At 45.5% G+C, this 18,783-nt stretch overlaps 1 protein-coding gene across 1 annotated transcript in view; it reads left to right on the top strand.

Annotated features, from left to right (window-relative positions):
- LOC137376786 (NADPH oxidase 3-like) overlaps nt 1–12,266 on the top strand; it is a 113,581-nt gene extending 101,315 nt beyond the window's left edge. Inside the window, exon 13 of the mRNA XM_068045795.1 lies at nt 11,870–12,266. Within this exon, the coding sequence (XP_067901896.1) occupies nt 11,870–11,996 (127 nt within the window). The 3' untranslated portion in view covers nt 11,997–12,266. The remainder of the gene's footprint in view (nt 1–11,869) is intronic.
- The last annotated feature ends 6,517 nt before the right edge of the window (nt 12,267–18,783 follow it).

Genomic DNA, 18,783 nt, shown 5'->3' on the forward strand with positions numbered 1-18,783 from the left:
CTTCTATTTCTTATGATCTTATAAGCCCCAAACAGAGGCGATACGACCAATGCCACCATTGAGCAGGCCTTTGGGCTTCTCAAGATGCGTTTCCAGTGCCTAGACTAGTCAGGCAGCGCCCTCCATTACACTCCCACAAGGGTCTTAGTCTGGTGGTCTGCTGCACTCTCCATAACATGGCCCTCCAGAGAGGCATGGAGCTTGAGGATGGTGAGGCCCTGGAAGGATACAGCTCATCGGAGGAAGAGGAAGCAGAGCGGGCGGATGCAGAACACCAAGGTTCTCTGGCTGCACAGGGAGGTGGCCAGGCATGGCATGGGGAGCGAAGGTCTTGTCACGATGCCATGAATGTGAGGAATCATTTGATTCAGGAATGTTTCAACTGAGCCCCTCTGACCCAGGATGAAGGGCATGGAATGGAAGTCACTCTGAGGTGCCTGCGTTAACACATCCCCTGAAGACATAGTTGGGAACATCTAAACTCTTACCGTCAATGAAGGAAGCACATCTGGTCAGAGGCTATGCCATCAGGAACCCTTAATCTCCTTCGCCACAGCATACTTCTTTTACTGTCCCATCATCAATAAAAGGAGTCTCACACATGTGGCTTTAAGTGTAATTATTTATATAATGCGCAGAAAAGAAAACAGTGCAAAGATACAGGTCAAAGACACCCCAGTGACCCAATCAGTGCTCCACACGACGTGGTGGCCTCTGCACTCGGCCACTTCTACGTGGTGCTCCCTTTGTAGCCTAGGAGGAGTTGGAGGCAGCCTGCTCACTTGTCTCGGCTGGTGGCTGAGATGCACGTGGCAGTTGTCCTCATCATGGAGGTGCCCGTGGGAGCATCTCCAGAAGCCTCTGCACCTGCATCATTGCTGGGGCAGCCTCTATCATTTGGCCCTGCTGCACAGTGGCTCCACAGTGTGGCATGCATCTTGTGGACATCAGTGTGCATTTCCTGCATGCGCTGCAAGTGCTGCCACATGTGGGTCTCCTGAAGGTTGGGCACTCTCTCCATGGGTTTATAGCCCTGCGCCATGGTGGCACATATGAGTTATATGGACTGTTCCATTCTCTGCCCATGACCTCGCACTGCCTCAGGGAACTCTGACATGTGGGAGCACATCTGATGCTGCTGCTGGTCTAGGTACAGCCTCCTTTCCTTTGACTCCTGAGGCCCTGCATCTGTGACCAGTTGAGCAGGGGTGTGTCTAGCTTCCCTCCCCTGAGTGGAACTGCCCATAGCTGCCTCTGCCACCTCCTCCTGTACACTGGTGCCCTGTTCCTCACCCAGTGCCACCCTATCTAAAGGTGTGCGAGGACCCACTGAGGTGAGAGTATCTGTGCTTGTGAATGGTGTGCTTGTAAGGTATGATGCTGCTTCTTTGGTTCCTTGTTGATCATCTGAGGCTGCTGAGGGAGAGGGAGACGCTCTGCTTGGGTAGACGTCTGCACCTGTGGGAGATACAAGAAGAGATCATAAGAGTTAGCCAGTAGAGGCTACCCAGTGCAACCCATGCTCTCCGATGCATTGGAGTGCAATACACCCACTTAATGGGCATTTAGAATCATAGAATCACAGAAAGTTGACAGCACTGAAAGAGGCCACTTAACCCGTCGTGTTTGCACTGGCTGAAAAGAAAAGAGGCACCCAGCCTAATCCCACTTTCCAGCATTTGGTCTGCAGCCTGCAGCTTACAGCACTTCAGGTGCACATCCAGGCACCTTTTAAATGAGATGAGGTTTTCTGCCTCTACCACCCTTTCAGGCAGTGAGTTCCAGACCCCCACACCCTCTGGGTGAAAAACTTTTTCCTCATCTCCCCTCTAATCCTTCTACCAATCACTTTATATCTATGCCCCCTAGTCACTGACCCCTCTGCTAAGGTAAATAGGCCCTTCCCATCGATTCTATCCAAGCCCCTCACAACTTTGTACATCGCAAGCAAATTTCCCCTCAGCCTTCTCTGTTCCAAGGAGAACAACCCCAGCTTATCCAATCTTTCCTCATAGCTGCAATTTTCCAGTCCTGGCAACATCCTCATAAATCTCCTCTGTACCCTCTCTAGTGCGATTATATTCTTCTGTAATGAGGGAGCAGAACTGCACACATTACTCAAGTTGTGGCCTAATGTTTTACATAGTTCCAGCATAACCTCCCTACTCATATTCTATGCCTCAGCTAATAAAGGAAAGGATTCCATATGCCTTTTTCACCACCTTATCGACCTTTTATCAGCGTTCTGTAATCACCATCTCCACCATGAGTCCCCAGTTTGCCAGGGCCGACATCCTCCTGGTCCGTGATCCTTGCTATTTCCATTGTTCAATGCTCCATTGCATGATCATTTGAAAGTATGGTGCCCCTCTGCCTGTTTGGGCCCTCTCCCAGGCATTATGTGCCTGTTTGTCTGCCAGCAGTTCCTATTCATTAGAAAGTGCATGTTTCATTGCTGGCAAGTCCTCAGCAGCACTATGGCTCTGAGCCATGCTGAGGGGTAAGGATGTGCCCTGTGCACACACTCCTCCCATGTTCAGGAGCAGCATGTACCCTGAGGCTCCTCAGCTGGTGTGTCTGCTGGAGGGTGAATACCCAGAGGCCTGTCCTGAGGGTTGGAAGTTATAGTCACCTTGTCAGAGTGTCTGAGGTCATTGAAGCTTTTCCAACGCTGGATCCATGTTCATCTTGCAATGCTTCTGCCACTGCTGCTGATGGCTGTAATTTCTACACAAGCCTGTTTGGTCTGTACGGGTGTACGTCTGTACGTCTTTTACCCTCTGCAAAGAGGGCCTCCCTCTTCTACCTCATGGCCTCCAGCATGACCTCCAGGTCGCCATCAGAAAACAAGGGGCTGCCCTGCCCTGGGTTCCAGGCCTCCGGCTCTCCTGAGACATTGTGAAAAACCAAAATCGAGCCTAAAGCTGACTGATTCAATATTAGTTTCCTTGGGATGTCTGGCATGCTGACCTCTTCCTCTACTGTAAATACTGACACAATGTAATTATTTAGCCATCTGCCATTTCCTTACTTTCATTGACAACATCACTGTTATCAGTTTTCAACAGGTTTTTGATCACCCTCTTTTTCCTAATGTAATTGTAAACATTTTTTGTGTTGATTTTGATATCCTTTGCAGGTTTCTTTTTAAACTCCCTTTTTGTAGCTCTTATTATCTGTTTTGTCATCCTTTACAGTTCTTTGTGTCTTTCTCATTCACCAGGATCTGTGCTATTCTTTGCATTTTTGTATGCTTTTTTAGTTTTATGTTGTCTATCTCTTTAATGGTCCATGGTTGTCTTTTTTGGTAAGTAGAACTCCTCCTTTTTAAAGGTATAAAATGGTTCTGTATCATGCAAAATTCTTTTTTGAACAACTCTCACTGATATTTGGTCATTTTACCCATTTAACAGGTTTGTCCAGTAACCACTCTACCTTTGCTACATGCTTGTCTAATCTTAGAATTTATACAAGGTACCACTTCAAGGCTACTACCAGGGAGCCCATACACAACTCATGCTATGGTCTTAAATCCTTTTCTATTTCATAATTCTGCCCAAAAAGTCTTCACTGCCTGTTTATCTAGCACATCCTCTCTTATCATTGAAATAATTTCATCCTTTTATCATTAAGGCTACTCCATCCCCTCTACCATTTTCCCTATCTTTACTGTAGACCCTATAATCTGATATATTTAGTTCCCAGTCCTGACCATCTTGCAGCCATGTCTCTGTAATGGCTACCATGTCATACCCTCCAAGTTGAATTTATGCCGGCAATTTATTCAATTGGTTCCTTATATTCTGTGCGTTTGTATAAAGAACACTTATTTGGGCCCCACACCCTAAACTGTCCTTCTGCTATAATGTTTTACCGGCAGATTTCATATTTCTCTCTCCTGGTTTAATTACTTTACATCTTTTAGCTTTCCCTTTAACTGCAATGCCCAAAATATAATTTCTGACTGTTACTCTACTCTCTTCCTTTTTGTTTGTTTTTGAACTATTATCTGTATTGAGCCCTCCCCATACTTTCCCTCCTCCCCCGCTCCCCCCACCCACCCCACACACACATTTACTATTTTGAAGTCCTCATGACTGCCCTATTTATCCTTTCTGGTAGGACCTCTGGTCCTAACCCAGTTCAGGTGCAGCCCATCACTATGGTACAATTTATTCCTATCCCAGTAATGGTGCCAGTGTCCCATGAAATGGAATTCCTGTTTTCCAGAGTACTCTTTCAGCCACATGTTCACCTTCTGTTTATCCTTGTGCCAATTTGCACATGGTTCGGGTAATAATCCAGAGGTTATAACCCTTGAGGTGCTTCCTTTATATTAGTTCCTAGTTCTTTGTAATCTCCAAAAGGGCTCTTGTCTACTCTTCCCTATGTTATTGGTCCCAACATAGAACACCACAACTGGATCCTCCCCCTCCAATATCTTTTCAAGTCAGTTTGAAATGTCCCTCACCCTGGCACCAGGTAGGCCACAAAACATCCAGGACTCTCAATCCTGTTTACAAAGAATGCTATCTGTCTCCCCCTACAATCCCTGGTGCGAGGGTCAATGATGTCTTTGAACGGGCAGGGGGCATTCTGAAGGGGGAGGGTGAACAGCCAGATGTTGTGGTACACATCGGTACCAATGACATAGGCAGGAAGAGTGACGAGGTCCTGCAGGGGGAGTTTAGGGAGTTAGGTAGAAAGTTAAAAGACAGGACCTCGAGGGTTGTAATCTCGGGATTACTCCCTGTGCCACGTGCCAGTGAGGCTAGAAATAGGAAGATAGTGCAGCTAACACATGGCTGAACAGCTGGTGTAGAAGGGAGGATTTCAGATATCTGGACCATTGGGCTCTCTTCAGGGACAGATGGGACCTGTACAAGAAGGACGGGTTGCATCTAAACTGGAAGGGCACTAATATCCTGGCTGCGAGGTTTGCTAGCGTCACTCGGGAGGGTTTAAACTAGTGTGGCAGGGGGGTGGGAACCAGAGCAGTAGGACAGCAAGTGAAGTAAATGAGGGGGAACTAGTAAAGAAGGCCAGTAAGACTAAGAGGAAGAGCAGGCAGGGAGATATTGCGGAGAACAGCGGGACTGGTGGTCTGAAGTGCATTTGTTTCAATGCGAGAAGTATAACAGGTAAGGCAGATGAACTTAGAGCTTGGATTAGTACTTGGAACTATGATGTTGTTGCTATTACAGAGACTTGGTTGAGAGAAGGACAGGATTGGCAGCTAAATGTTCCAGGATTTAGAAGCTTCAGGCGGGATAGAGGAGGATGTAAAAGGGGTGAGGGAGTTGCATTACTTGTTAAGGAGAATATCACAGCTGTACTGCGGGAGGACACCTCGGAGGGGTCGTGCAGCAAGGCAATATGGGTGGAGCTCAGGAATAGGAAGGGTGCAGTCACGATGTTGGGGGTTTTCTACAGGACTCCCAACAGCCAGCGGGAGGTAGAGGAGCAGATATGTAGACAGATTTTGGAAAGATGTAAAGGTAACAGGGTTGTAGTGGTGGGTGATTTTAACTTCCCCTATATTGACTGGGACTCACTTAGTGCTAGGGGCTTAGATGGGGCAGAATTTGTAAGGAGCATCCAGGAGGGCTTCTTGAAACAATATGTAGATAGTCCAACTAGGGATGGGGCCATACTGGACCTGGTATTGGGGAATGAGCCCGGCCAGGTGGTCGAAGTTTCAGTAGGGAAGCATTTCGGGAACAGTGACCATAATTCCATAAGTTTTAAGGTACTTGTGGATAAGGATAAGAGTAGTCAGCGGGTGAAGGTGCTAAATTGGGGGAAGGCTAATTATAACAATATTAGGCAGGAACTGAAGAATTTAGATTGGGGGCGGCTGTTTGAGGGTAAATCAACATCTGACATGTGGGAGTCTTTCAAATGTCAGTTGATTAGAATCCAGGACCAGCATGTTCCTGTGAGGAAGAAGGATAAGTTTGGCAAGTTTCGGGAACCTTGGATAACGCGGGATATTGTGAGCCTAGTCAAAAAGAAAAAGGAAGCATTCTTAATGGGCTGGAAGGCGAGGAACAGACGAATCTCTTGAGGAATATAAAGACAGTAGAAAGGAACTTAAGCAAGGAGTCAGGAGGGCTAAAAGGGGTCATGAAAAGTCATTGGCAAACAGGATTAAGGATAATCCGATGGCTTTTTATACACATATAAAGAGCAAGAGGGTAACTAGGGAAAGTGTTGGCCCGCTCAAGGACAGAGAAGGGAATCTATGTGTGGAGCCAGAGGAAATGGGCGAGGTACTAAATGAGTACTTTGCATCAGTATTCACCAAAAAGAAGGACTTGGTGGATGATGAGTCTAGGGAAGGGAGTGTAAATAGTCTCAGTCATCTCAGTATCAAAAAGGAGGAGGTGTTGGGTGTCTTGCAAAGCATTAAGGTAGATAAGTCCCCAGGGCCTGATGGGATCTACCCCAGAATACTAAGGGAAACAAGGGAAGAAATTGCTGGGGCCTTGACAGAAATCTTTGCATCCTCATTGGCTACAGGTGAGGTCCCAGAGGACTGGAGAATAGCCAATGTTGTTCCCTTGTTTAAGAAGGGTAGCAAGGATAATCCAGGAAATTATAGGCCGGTGAGCCTTACGTCAGTGGCAGGGAAATTATTAGAGAGGATTCTTCGGGACAGGATTTACTCCCATTTGGAGACAAACGACCTTATTAGCGAGAGGCAGCATGGTTTTGTGAAGGGGAGGTTGTGTCTCACTAATTTGATTGAGTTTTTTGAGGAAATGACGAAGATGATTGATGAAGGAAGGGCAGTGGATGTTATCTATATGGACTTCAGTAAAGCCTTTGACAAGGTCCCTCATGGCAGACTGATACAAAAGGTGAAGTCACACGGGATCAGAGGTGAGCTGGCAAGATGGATACAGAACTGGCTCTGCCATAGAAGACAGAGGGTAGCAGTGGAAGGGTGCTTTTCTGAATGGAGGGATGTGACTAGTGGTGTTCCGCAGGGATCAGTGCTGGGACCTTTGCTCTTTGTAGTATATATAAATGATTTGGAGGAAAATGTAGCTGGTCTGATTAGTAAGTTTGCGGACGACACAAAGGTTGGTGGAGTTGCGGATAGTGATGAGGATTGTCAGAGGATACAGCAGGATATAGATCGGTTGGAGACTTGGGCAGAGAAATGGCAGATGGAGTTTAATCCGGATAAATGTGAGGTAATGCATTTTGGAAGATCTAATGCAGGTGGGAAGTATACAGTAAATGGCAGAACCCTTAGGAGTATTGACAGGCAGAGAGATCTGGGCGTACAGGTCCACAGGTCACTGACAGTGGCAACGCAGGTGGATAAGGTAGTCAAGAAGGCATACGGCATGCTTGCCTTCATCAGTCGAGGCATAGAGTATAAAAATTAGTAAGTCATGCTGCAGCTGTACAGAACCTTAGTTAGGCCACACTTAGAATATTGCGTGCAATTCTGGTTGCCACTACCAGAAGGACATGGAGGCTTTGGAGAGGATACAGAAGAGGTTTACCAGGATGTTGCCTGGTCTGGAGGGCAGTAGCTATGAGGAGAGGTTGGAAAAACTTGGATTGTTTTCACTGGAACGACGGAGGTGGAGGGGCAACATGATAGAGGTTTACAAAGTTATGAGCGGCATGGACAGAGTGGATAGTCAGAAGCTTTTTCCCAGGGTGGAAGAGTCAGTTACTCGGGGACATAGGTTTAAGGTGAGAGGGGCAAAGTTTAGAGGGGATGTGCGAGGCAAGTTCTTACACAGAGGGTGGTGAGTGCCTGGAAATTGCTGCCGGGGGAGGTGGTGGAAGCAGGTACGAAAGCGACGTTTAAGAGGCATCTTGACAAATACATGAATAGGATGGGAATAGAGGGATACGGTCCCCGGAAGTGCAGAAGGTTTTAGTTTAGGCAGGCATCAAGATCGGCGCAGGCTTGGAGGGCCAAATGGCCTGTTCCTGTGCTGTACTGTTCTTTGTTCTTTGTACAACTTCCACATTAGACTTCCCCTCCTCCCCTGGACTGTGTCCTGCTCCAAGGTTCCATGGTCCACATTCTGGCTGTCCTTCTGGCAATCTTTCTCTTTACCCTCGCAGGTAGCAAGTACATTGTACTTGTTGGATCAGATCCATTTCTGTGGTTTCTCATTCTCTGTCTCACCTCAGTTCCCCTAACTCCCTATGCTACCAGTCACACCAATCCCATTCTGAACCTTTATCTCACCACGAGATGTGATCAATGTCTGGAGCAAACTGTCTAGTTACTGCTTCCCCTCACTTCTTTGTCAGACTGTCTCCAACTCATACTCCAGCTCAATGACTCTGAGCCAGCAAGATTGGAGATGGAGACATCTACTGCAGATCTCACTGTCCACAAACTCCCATATCGTGCAGTCCAGACACACAACCTGCTCTGCTATATCTTAATGTAAATTATTATGATTTATATCTAGTCTGGTGTAAGTTGTTTGTCTTTTTTGACGCACTAACTTGCATTAAGCATTGGACAAAGTTTTTAAATACCGCCTCAGCTTCCACTCCGCATAATTGGAAGTTAAAAAAATAAAAAGCAGCAATAAAAACAGAAAATTCCGGAAATACTCAGCAAGTCTGGCAGAACGTCATAAAGCTGAAACATTAACTCTATTTCTCTCTCCACAGATGCTACCAGACCAGCTGAGTATTTCCAGCGATTTCTGTTCTTATTTCAGATTTCCAGCATTCACAATATTTTGCTTTTGAATAAAAAGCAGCACCTCCCTTCCCCCTCTGCGCTCGCACCAAATTCCCAACTTTAGCACTCTGTTAACGCAGCACTCAGTGGTCGTTCTGTTTACTTATATAGAGCTTATGGCTTATAGTTACAATTACTAACTCAACTTCTTATTCATAGTAATTAATACCTTTTCAGGCAAACCCTTCAAGCTGATTGATAGTTAACTGCCACTGACAGGCTGTTTTCATTAACTAGGTATCTTAACTAGCATGCAGTTTCTTTTGCAGTTTCTAAAACTCTAAATTAAATAGTAAATGTTAAACAAGATTTCAGTTTCTGAAATAATTTCCAGAGAATTCCCACTTGCATCAAATTCCTGACTTTAGTCCTCTGTTAATGAAGCATTCTGTTCTGGGCATCCAATACTTGGAAGCCATTGAAAAGGAAATGGTATTACACACTCTACAGTAACATGTCCTCGAGGCGGCCAACATCCCCAGCTTATACACACTACTGAGTCAGCGGCGCTTGAGATGGCTTGGTCATGTGAGCCGCATGGAAGATGGCAGGATCCCCAAAGACACATTGTACAGCGAGCTTGCCACTGGTATCAGACCCATCAGCCGTCCATGTCTCCGCTTTACAGATGTCTGCAAACGCGACATGAAATCCTGTGACATTGATCACAAGTCGTGGAAGTCAGTTGCCAGCGTTCGCCAGAGCTGGCGGGCAGCCATAAAGGCGGGGCTAAAGTGTGGCAAGTCGAAGAGACTTAGCAGTTGGCAGGAAAAAAGACAGAGGCGCAAGGGAAGAGCCAACTGTGTAACAGCCCCGACAATCAAATTTTTCTGCAGCACCTGCAGAAGAGCCTGTCACTCTGGAATTGGCCTTTATAGTCACTCCAGGCACTGCTCCACACACCACTGACCTCCTCCAGGCGCTTACCCATTGTCTCTCGAGATAAGGAGGCCAAAGACTATAGTAACATGTATTATGTATGTGCTATTAACTGAATTTAAGATATTTCTTAGTTATTAAAGGGAAAGTATATTCTGAATTGCCATATAATCCTTAATACAGTGTCAGCTGTGGCTCAACACTCTTGCCTCTGAGTTACAAGATTCCAGGTTCAAGTCCCACTCCAGGGCTTAAGCACAAAAATCAAGGCTGACACTCCAGTGCAGTACAGAGGGAGTGCTGCACTGTTAGAGGTGCCGTCTTTTGGATGAGATGTTAAACCAAGGCCCCATCTGCTTGTTCAGGTGGATGTAAATGATCCCATGGCACTATTTAGAAGAAGAGCAGGGGAGTTATCCCCGGTATCCTGGCCAATATTTAAAGCTCAATCAATATCGCAAAAAACAGATTATCTGGTCATTATCACAGTGCTGTTTGTGGGAGTTTGCTGTGTGCATACTGGCTGCCGGGTTTCCTGCATTACAACAGTAGCTGCACTTCAAAAAGTACTTCATTGGCTGTAAAGCACTTTGAGACATCTGATGGTCATGAAAGGTGCGAGTCTTTTTTCTTTGTTTCTAATCTTATGAACATCATTACAGATGACTTTGAGCCATCCTGATGTGTTCTGATGAAAAGTCACTGACCTGAAACGTTAACTCTGCTTCTCTCTCCACCGATGCTGCCAGACCTGCTGAGTATTTCCAGCACTTTCTGCTTTTTTTTTTGCTGGTTGGACGTAAATAACCCGTAAATAACATATAAGTTAATATTCTGCATAGATCCAAGGGTGCTGACCCGAAATATATTTCCTTGCATGAAACTGATCTTGTTGCAAGATATAGATCGGTATGAGGTGGTGCATTTTGGTCGGAAGATAAAATGTGGCAAAATACTGTTTGGATATTAAGAATCTGAATTGGGTAGAGGAGTAAAGGGATCTGGAGGTACAGGTATACAAATAACTAAAAGTAGTGCCAAAGGTTAATAAGGCCATTAAAAAAAAAGCAAACCAAGCACTGGGATTCATTTCTAGAAAGAAAGAACTGAAAAGCAGAGAAGTTATGTTAACCTTGTAATGAACATTGGTTAGTACACACATAGAAAACTGTGCACAGTTCTGGTATCCATATTATAAAAAGGATATAGAGGCATTGGAAAAGGTGTAAAAAGGATTCGCAAGGATGATTCCAGAACTGAAAGGATATACTTATCAAGAAAGGCTGAACAGGTTGGAGCTCTTTTCTTTAGAAAAGAGAAGGCTGAGAAGCAACCTGACAGAGGTCTTGAAGATAATTGAAAGGGTTTAGTAGGATAGATATTGTAGAATGTTCCCACTTGTGGGGGAGTCCAAACCTAGAGGTCATAAATATGAGACAGCCACTAATAAATCCAAACAAGTGGTAAGAATGTGGAACATGCAACCACAAGGAGTAGTTGAGGCATATAGCATAGATGTATTTGAAAGGAGAAAGGAATAGAAGGGTATGCCGATAGTGTTGATGAGGTTGGGTGGGAGGAGGCTCATGTGGAGCATAAACACCACTATAGATAAGTTGCACTGACTGGCCTGTTTCTGTGCTGTATACTCGATGTAACTCAATAACTCTGCTACAGCAAAATTGAAATCATTGTTCCATCAACTCATTTTTTTGTACAGAAAAAATCCAAATTTATTGTAAATTACACAGTAAGTAGCTTAGTAATATGATACACTTTGCTTTATTCCCTCTTTGGTAACAATGACAGTATTAACAGCCACGCACTCCTCCTGCACTGAGTTGCATCCGATACTATCAGAAGTGCTAACACTAGTCAGCAGAAACATAAATCGAATGTGGTGCATTCAGTCAAATAATTCATTCACGGAATGTTTCCTGTGGTGCAGCTGAATTTCACTCAGCAGGAGCTCTGCTCCAAGGTTTAATGTAGCAAAGAAAAACCCAGACAATACTCATTTCCTTGACTTTAGAAACCTGATAGATAAGTGGTGCTATTTTGTATCAAACAAGTGACTGCATTCTGATGGCAGCTGGGTGCAATTATGTACTTGGCTGCTTTTTGCAATTTTGTGCCAATATTTCAACACCTCACCTTCAATAGCTTCTGGTATGAAAGTACAAATTAGAATGTCAACAGCCTGGGAAGTACAAGATGTCTTGTTCTGAGTTGTTTATAACTTTGTCTTTTCTACAGGGCCAACATTGGTGTATTCTTCTGTGGACCCAAGGACCTCTCGAGTGTTCTTCACACGATGTGTAATTGTTACTCATCTGCTAATCCCCAAGGCGTTCAGTTCCACTACAATAAAGAGAACGTCTAAGCTCATTTAGATTGTGATTATTCTCAAGGGTGGAACTGTTACCTAAACAGTTTAATTATTTTACTCCTGTAGTTATATCGGTTGAAATATCCGACAACAAAATTATCAATATGTAATTGTTATTTAGGAATGTGTCATGTGTCATGTGTCCTGCTTTACATGGTTGCAGATCAGCTTATAAAAAAGATTAAAATTAATCATATATGTGTATACAAATGAGTATGCAATAATCATATCTCACATCCAATTATACTTTATTAGTTAGCCATAGAGAGCCATTCTCTTTTACCGAAATATTAACACTGTTTTTATTTAAATAAAGTGTTGCTGATGCTAGAGTCCTCCAAAGTTCATACCTGGCATCTTATTATTCCAAAACTGCCAAAAGTCAGTGATACATATGAGATATAATGGTTGTTCTATGTCTACAAGCACTGCTCCAACTCTCCAATGATGCAAGATATGATGTTTTCTACATGAGTCATTAAGGCACAGAAGGAGGCTCTTTGGCCCATCAAGTTCATGCCAACTCTCTGTAGAGCAATCTAGTCAGTCCCATTCCCCTGCTCTATCCCAGCAGCCCTGCAAGTTTAATTTCCTCAAGTGTCCATCCAATTTCCTTTTGAAATCATTGATTGCCTCTGCTTCCACCACCCTTGTAGGCAACGATTTCCAGGTCATTATCACTCACTGTGTAAAAAGTTCTTCCTCACAGCCTCTGCATCTCTTACCCAAAACCTTAATTCTGCGTCCACTAGTCCTTGTACCATCAGCTAATGGGAATAACTTTGTCTATCTTATCTAAACCTGTCATAATCTTGTACACCTCTATCAAGTCTCCCCTCAACCTCCTTCGCTTGAAGTGCCAGGCTATGACCATCTTCAACAAGAGAAAGTTTAACCAACGTCCCTTAAAATTCAATTACATTACCATCATTGATTCCTCCATCATCAACATCCTGGGAAGCACCATTGTCCAGAAACTTAACTAGGCCACCACATAAATACTGTGGCTAAAACAGCAGGTCAGAGGATGGGTATTCTGTGACGAGTAATTCCTGATTCCCCAAAGTATTTCCATCATCTACAAGGCACAGGCCAAGAGTCTGATGGAATACTCCCCACTTGCTGTTGGATGAATGCAACAAAAGCAACACCCAAGAAGCTCAGCAACATGCAGGTCAAAACAGCCCACTTAATCGGCATCTCATTCACCATTTTAAACATTCACTCCTTCCACCACCAGCGCACAGTAGCAGCAGTGTGTACCATCCACTCATGCCCTCTCTGAGCTCATCTTGTCCATGAGACCCACCCCTTGCTCACTTGACCCTATTCTCACTAAACTGCTGACCACCCAATGTCCCTTCCTGGCTCCCATGTTAGCTGATATTGCTAATGGTTCTCTCTCTCCAGGTACTGTCCTCCTCTCCTTCAAATCTGCCGCCATCACCCCTCTCCTGAAAAAGACAACCCTTGCCCCCTCCATCCTTGCAAACTAACACTCTATTTCCAACCTTCTGTTCCTCACCAAAATCCTTGAACGTGTTCGTTGTTGGCTCTCAACTTCGTGCCCAATCTTTCCCAGACTCCATGTTTGAATCAGGTTTCTACTCCTGCCATAGTACCAAAACGGCTCCTATCAAAGTTACAAGTGATATCCTATATGACTGTGACAAAGGTACACCAACACCTCCATTCATCCTTCTTGAACTGAGTGCGGCTTGGACTGAGTGAGAAGCTGACAGTTGGGTTTCTGAGAGAGTTCGTTGAAGAAGGGAAGGAAGTGCTCCTTTCTTTTTCTACCTTTTTCACCCTCCAGTATTTGGTTCTTACTTTGGTACAGAGGAAGAAGCTGATTGGTGAGTAACTGATATGTATTCTGCTTATAATAAATACTTTATAAAGTTAAGGTATGGCAGGGCAGCTCAGTTGAGTGAAATGTACATCCTGTGGCATGTGGGAGGTCAGGGACACACCATGTGTCCTAGACAGACATATTTGCAGAAAGTGTCACCAGCTGCAGAAGCTTCAGCTCCAGGTTTCGGAACTTGAGCAGCGGCTGGAATCACTGTGGTGCATCTGTGAGGCAGAAAACTACATGGATAGCATGTTTAGGGAGGTGGTCACACCGCAGGTTAGGAGCATGCAGGCAAAGAGGTAATGGGTGACTGCCAGGCAGTCTAAAGAGAACCAAGCAGGCAGTGCAGCAGTCCACTGAGATGATCTCACTCGCTAACCGGTTTTCCATTTTGGATACTGGTGAAGGCAGTGGTTCCTCAGAGCCATAGCCATGTCCGTGCACCACCGGTGGCTCAGCTGCACAGGAGGGGAGGAAGAAGAGTGGAAGAGCAATAGGGAAAGGGGATTCTTTAGTAAGGAGAACAGACAGGCATTTCTGCGGCCATAGACGTGGCTCCAGGATGATAGGTTGCCCCCCTGGTGCCAGTGTCAAGGATGTCATGGAGCAGCTGCAGGACATCCTTCTGGGGGAGGGTGAACAGTCAGTGGTCCACATTGGTGCCAATGACATTGGTAGAAAGAAGGATGAGATCCTGAAAGCAGATTTTAGAGAGTTAGGAAGGAAGTTAAAAAGCAGGACCTCAAAAGCAGTAATCTCAGGATTACTCCCAGTGCCACCTGTTAGTGAGCATAGGAATAGGAGGATTGATCGATTGAACGCATGGCTGGAGAATTGGTGCAGGAGGGAGGGCATCAGATTTCTGACACATAGGGACCAATTCTGGGGCAGGAGGGACCCATACAAGATGGACGGATTGCACCTTAGCAGGACCGGGACTAACATCCTCGCAGGAAGATTTGCTGGTGTTGTTTGGGAGGGTTTAAACTAGATTGGCGGGGGGGTGGGAACCTGAAAGGGAGCTCAGATTGGAGGGAAGCAAAGCTGGTAACAGGATGTAGAGAAGTGGTAAGCTAAATTAGAAGACAGACGAATCGGAGGCGAGTGATACAAGGAATGGATCAGAGATGGTCATAACTGTGATTGATACGATCGGAGTAGTGAGGCCATGTTGGATGGCAAGGTCAAGGGGTTGGGCCGTGAATATGGATTGGGGAGTTTATATGAAGGAAAATATTAAGGGTGGATAAGAGGGTAGTGAACTCAGAGAAGAGGGGACATGATGAATTGAGATGGAGTTTGAAATCACCAAGGGTGAAAAGTCCTTCTGTGCAGAGGCCGAAGGAGGAAAGCAGTGAAGAGATCTCAGAGAAATTTTTATGGTAATTGGGTGGGCGCTTGAGAACATTGATTTTAAATGAGAGGTGAGAGGGGCGGAAAAGGCAAAATGTTCAGAAGAGGAGAAAGTGCCGAGGAGTAGGGGGACAGACTAAGGTATGATTCGTAAGAAGAGTCAGACTGCTGCAATGGCTTCACTTCTCATCCCATTACCTCTGGAGTCCCCCAAGGATCTTTTCTTGGCCCCTCTTATTTTTCATCTATTTGCTGCCCCGCAGCAATATCGTCTGAAAAAAACGTCATTTTCCACATGTTTTCTGATGACACCCAGCTGCCACCACCTCTCTCGACCCCTCCATCGTATCAGATTTGTCAGACTGCATGTCTGACTTCCACTACTGAATGAGCAGAAATTTCCTCCAACAACATATTGGGAAGACCAAAGCCATTGTCTTTGGTTCCCCACATAAATTCCGTTCTCTAGCCGATTCCATCCCTCTCCCTGGCAACAGTTGGAGGCTAGACCAGACTGTTTGCATCCTTGATGTCACATTTGACCCCAAGATGAGTATCCGATCACATATCTGCTCCATCACCAAGACCACCGCCTTCAACCTCCATAACATAGCCCGACTCCGCCGTGTCCTCAACTCATCAATTCATCCATACCTTCACTTTTCACTTCACTTTTCCAATGCTGTCCTGGCCAACCTCCCATCTTCTACCCTCCCCATAATATTGAGCTCATTCGAAGTGTCCTAACATGCACTAAGTTCCATTCCTGGCTCCCAATCAGTAACACCTCGATTTTTAAATGTTCATGCTTGTTTTCAAATCTCTCCATGGTCTCACCTCTCCCTCTTCCAGCCTTACAATTGCCCCAAGCTACCTGTGCTCCTTTAATTTTGCCCTCTTGAGCATCGCCTATTTTAATCACTCCACCACTGCCAGCTGTGCCTTCAGCTTTGTAGGCCCTAAGCTCTGTAAAACCCTCTCCCAACCTCTCCGCCTCCTTGAAGACCCTCTTTAAAACCTAGCTCTTTGATGAAGCTTTTGGTCATGTGTCCTAATATCTCCTTATGTGGCTCGGTGTCAAATTTTATTCAATAATGTTCCTGTGAAGCATCTTAAGATGTTTTACTATGGTAAAAATGCTATTTAAGTGTAGTTTGTTGTTGTTGTAGAGGCTGAGGGAGGAAAACATTGAAGGTAACTTGGTGAGAAACTTGTCGTGGTATTTGGGTGGGCTGTAGAGAACAGAATTTCAAATGAGAGACGTGGAACAATGCAAGATTCTCAAAGGAGGAGAAGGTGCCAGAGGAGTAAGGGGACAGACCAAGGTGTGATTTGGTGATAAGAGTCACTTCGTCACCATGGTTATTTTGGTGGGGCAAGTGGTGGAAGGTATAGCTGGGAGAGGAGGTTCCATTAAGGCAGAAGGTGTCACCTGTGAGTGAAGTTTGCGTCAAGTCCATGATGTCAATGTAATCATCCATTATAAGGCTCATGGGCCTTGTTCACAAGTGAATGGACGTTCTGGAGGAAGATATGGAAAGGGGTGGTGATAGTCGATCTGCCTCGGATTGTCCGCAGGGTCAGCACTGAAAGGGATAAGTGGAATGTGAAGGAAATTGGCAAGATTAGCCCCCAATGGGCGTACTACACAGGAAGCTCGGCAAACAAGTAGGATGGGGCACTAAAATAAAAGCAAAATACTGCAGCTGCTGGAAATCTGAAATAAAAACAAGAAATGCTGGAAATACTCAGCAGGTCTGGCAGCATCTGTAGAGAGAGAAGCAGAGTTAATGTTTCAGGTCAGTGACCCTTCATCAGAACTGGCAGGTATTAGAAATGTAAAAGGTTTTAAGCAAGTAAAGCAGGGGATGGGGCAAGAGATAACAAAAGAGAAGGTGTTAATAGGACAGAGGGTCACAGAGAATAGCTGACCAGAAGGTCATGAAACAAAAGCAAACGGTATGTTAATGGTGTGCTGAAAGACAAAGCGTATGTACAGACAGGGTGTGAATAGACTGTAAAGCACAAAGCACTCCAAGCATTAACATAAAAAAAACAGAAACAGAGGGTAGGCACAGTAGAAACAACCCAAAACAAACTAAAAAAAAAACTAAAATAAAATAACCAAATAAAAAAGAAAAAAGAAAAAAATAGCTAAACATAAAAAGGGGGGCCCGTCATGCTCTGAAATGATTGAACTCAATGTTCAGTCCGGCAGGCTGTAGCATGACTCATTGGTAAATGAGATGCTGTTCCTCGAGCCTGCGTTGATGTTCGCTGGAACACTGCAGCAATCCCAGGTGAGCATGCGAGCGGGTGGAGGTTGGGGGGGGCGGCGGTGGGGTGTTGAAATGACCAGCAACCGGAAGCTCGGGGCCATGCTTACAGACTGAGCCTGAGGTGTTCCGCAAAGCAATCACCCAATCTGCATTTGGTCTCCCCAATGTAGAGGAGACCACATTGCAGCAAATATAGTATACTAAATTGAAAGAAGTACAAGTAAATTGCTGCTTCACCTGAAAGGAGTGTTTGGGGCCTTGGATAGTGAGGAGAGAGGAGGTAATTGGGCAGGTATTAAACCTCCTGCGATTGCAGGGGAAGGTGCCATGGGAAGGGGATGACATGGTGGGAGTAATGGAGGAGTGGATAAGGGTGTCGCAGAGGGATTGATCCCTTCGGAATGCTAACAGTGGAAGGGAGGGGAAGATGCGTTTGGTAGTGGCATCACGCTGGATGTGGCGGAAGTAGCGGAGGATGATCCTTTGGATCTGGAGGCTGGGGGTTGGAAAGTGAGGACAAGGGGAACCCTGTCATGGTTCTGGGAGGGAGGGGAAGGGGGTGAGGGTAGAGGTGCGGGAAATGGGCCAGACACGGTTGAGGGCCCTGTCAACCACACTGGGGAGAATCCTTGGTTGAGGAAAAAGGGAGACATATCAGAAGCACTGTCGTGGAAGGTAGCATCATCAGAGCAGATGCGTTGGAGACCCTGAAACTGGGAGAATGGAATGGAGTCCTTACTGGAGGCAGGGTATGAAGAGTGTAGTTGAGGTAGCTGTGGGAGTCCGTGGGCTTATAATGAATATTAGTAGACAGCCTATCCCCAGAGATGGAGACAGAGAAGTTAAGGAAGGGAATGGAAGTGTCGGAGATGGACCATGTAAAGGTGAGAGAAGGGTGGAAATTAGAAGCAAAGTTGATAAAGTTTACTAGTTCCGGGCGGGAGCAGGACACGGCACCGATACAGTCATCAATGTACCGGAAAAAGAGTTGGGGGAGGGGGCCTGAGTAGGACTGGAATAAGGAATGTTCAACACATCCCACAAAAAGACAGGCATAACTAGGACCCATACGGGTACCCATAGCAACACCTTTTACTTGAAGGACGTGGGTGGAGTTGAAGGAGAAGTTGTTCAATGTGAGAACAAGTTCAGCCAGGTGGTGGAGGGTGGTGGGGACTGGTTGGGCCTCTGTTCAAGGAAGAAGCGGAGAACCCTCAAACCGTCCTGGTGGGGGATGGAGGTGTGGAGAGATTGGACGTCCATAGTAAAGAGGAGGTGGTTAGGGCCAGGAAAC

The sequence above is a fragment of the Heterodontus francisci genome, chromosome 13 (genome assembly GCF_036365525.1).
Source record: "Heterodontus francisci isolate sHetFra1 chromosome 13, sHetFra1.hap1, whole genome shotgun sequence".
Classification (NCBI taxonomy): Eukaryota; Metazoa; Chordata; class Chondrichthyes; order Heterodontiformes; family Heterodontidae; genus Heterodontus; species Heterodontus francisci.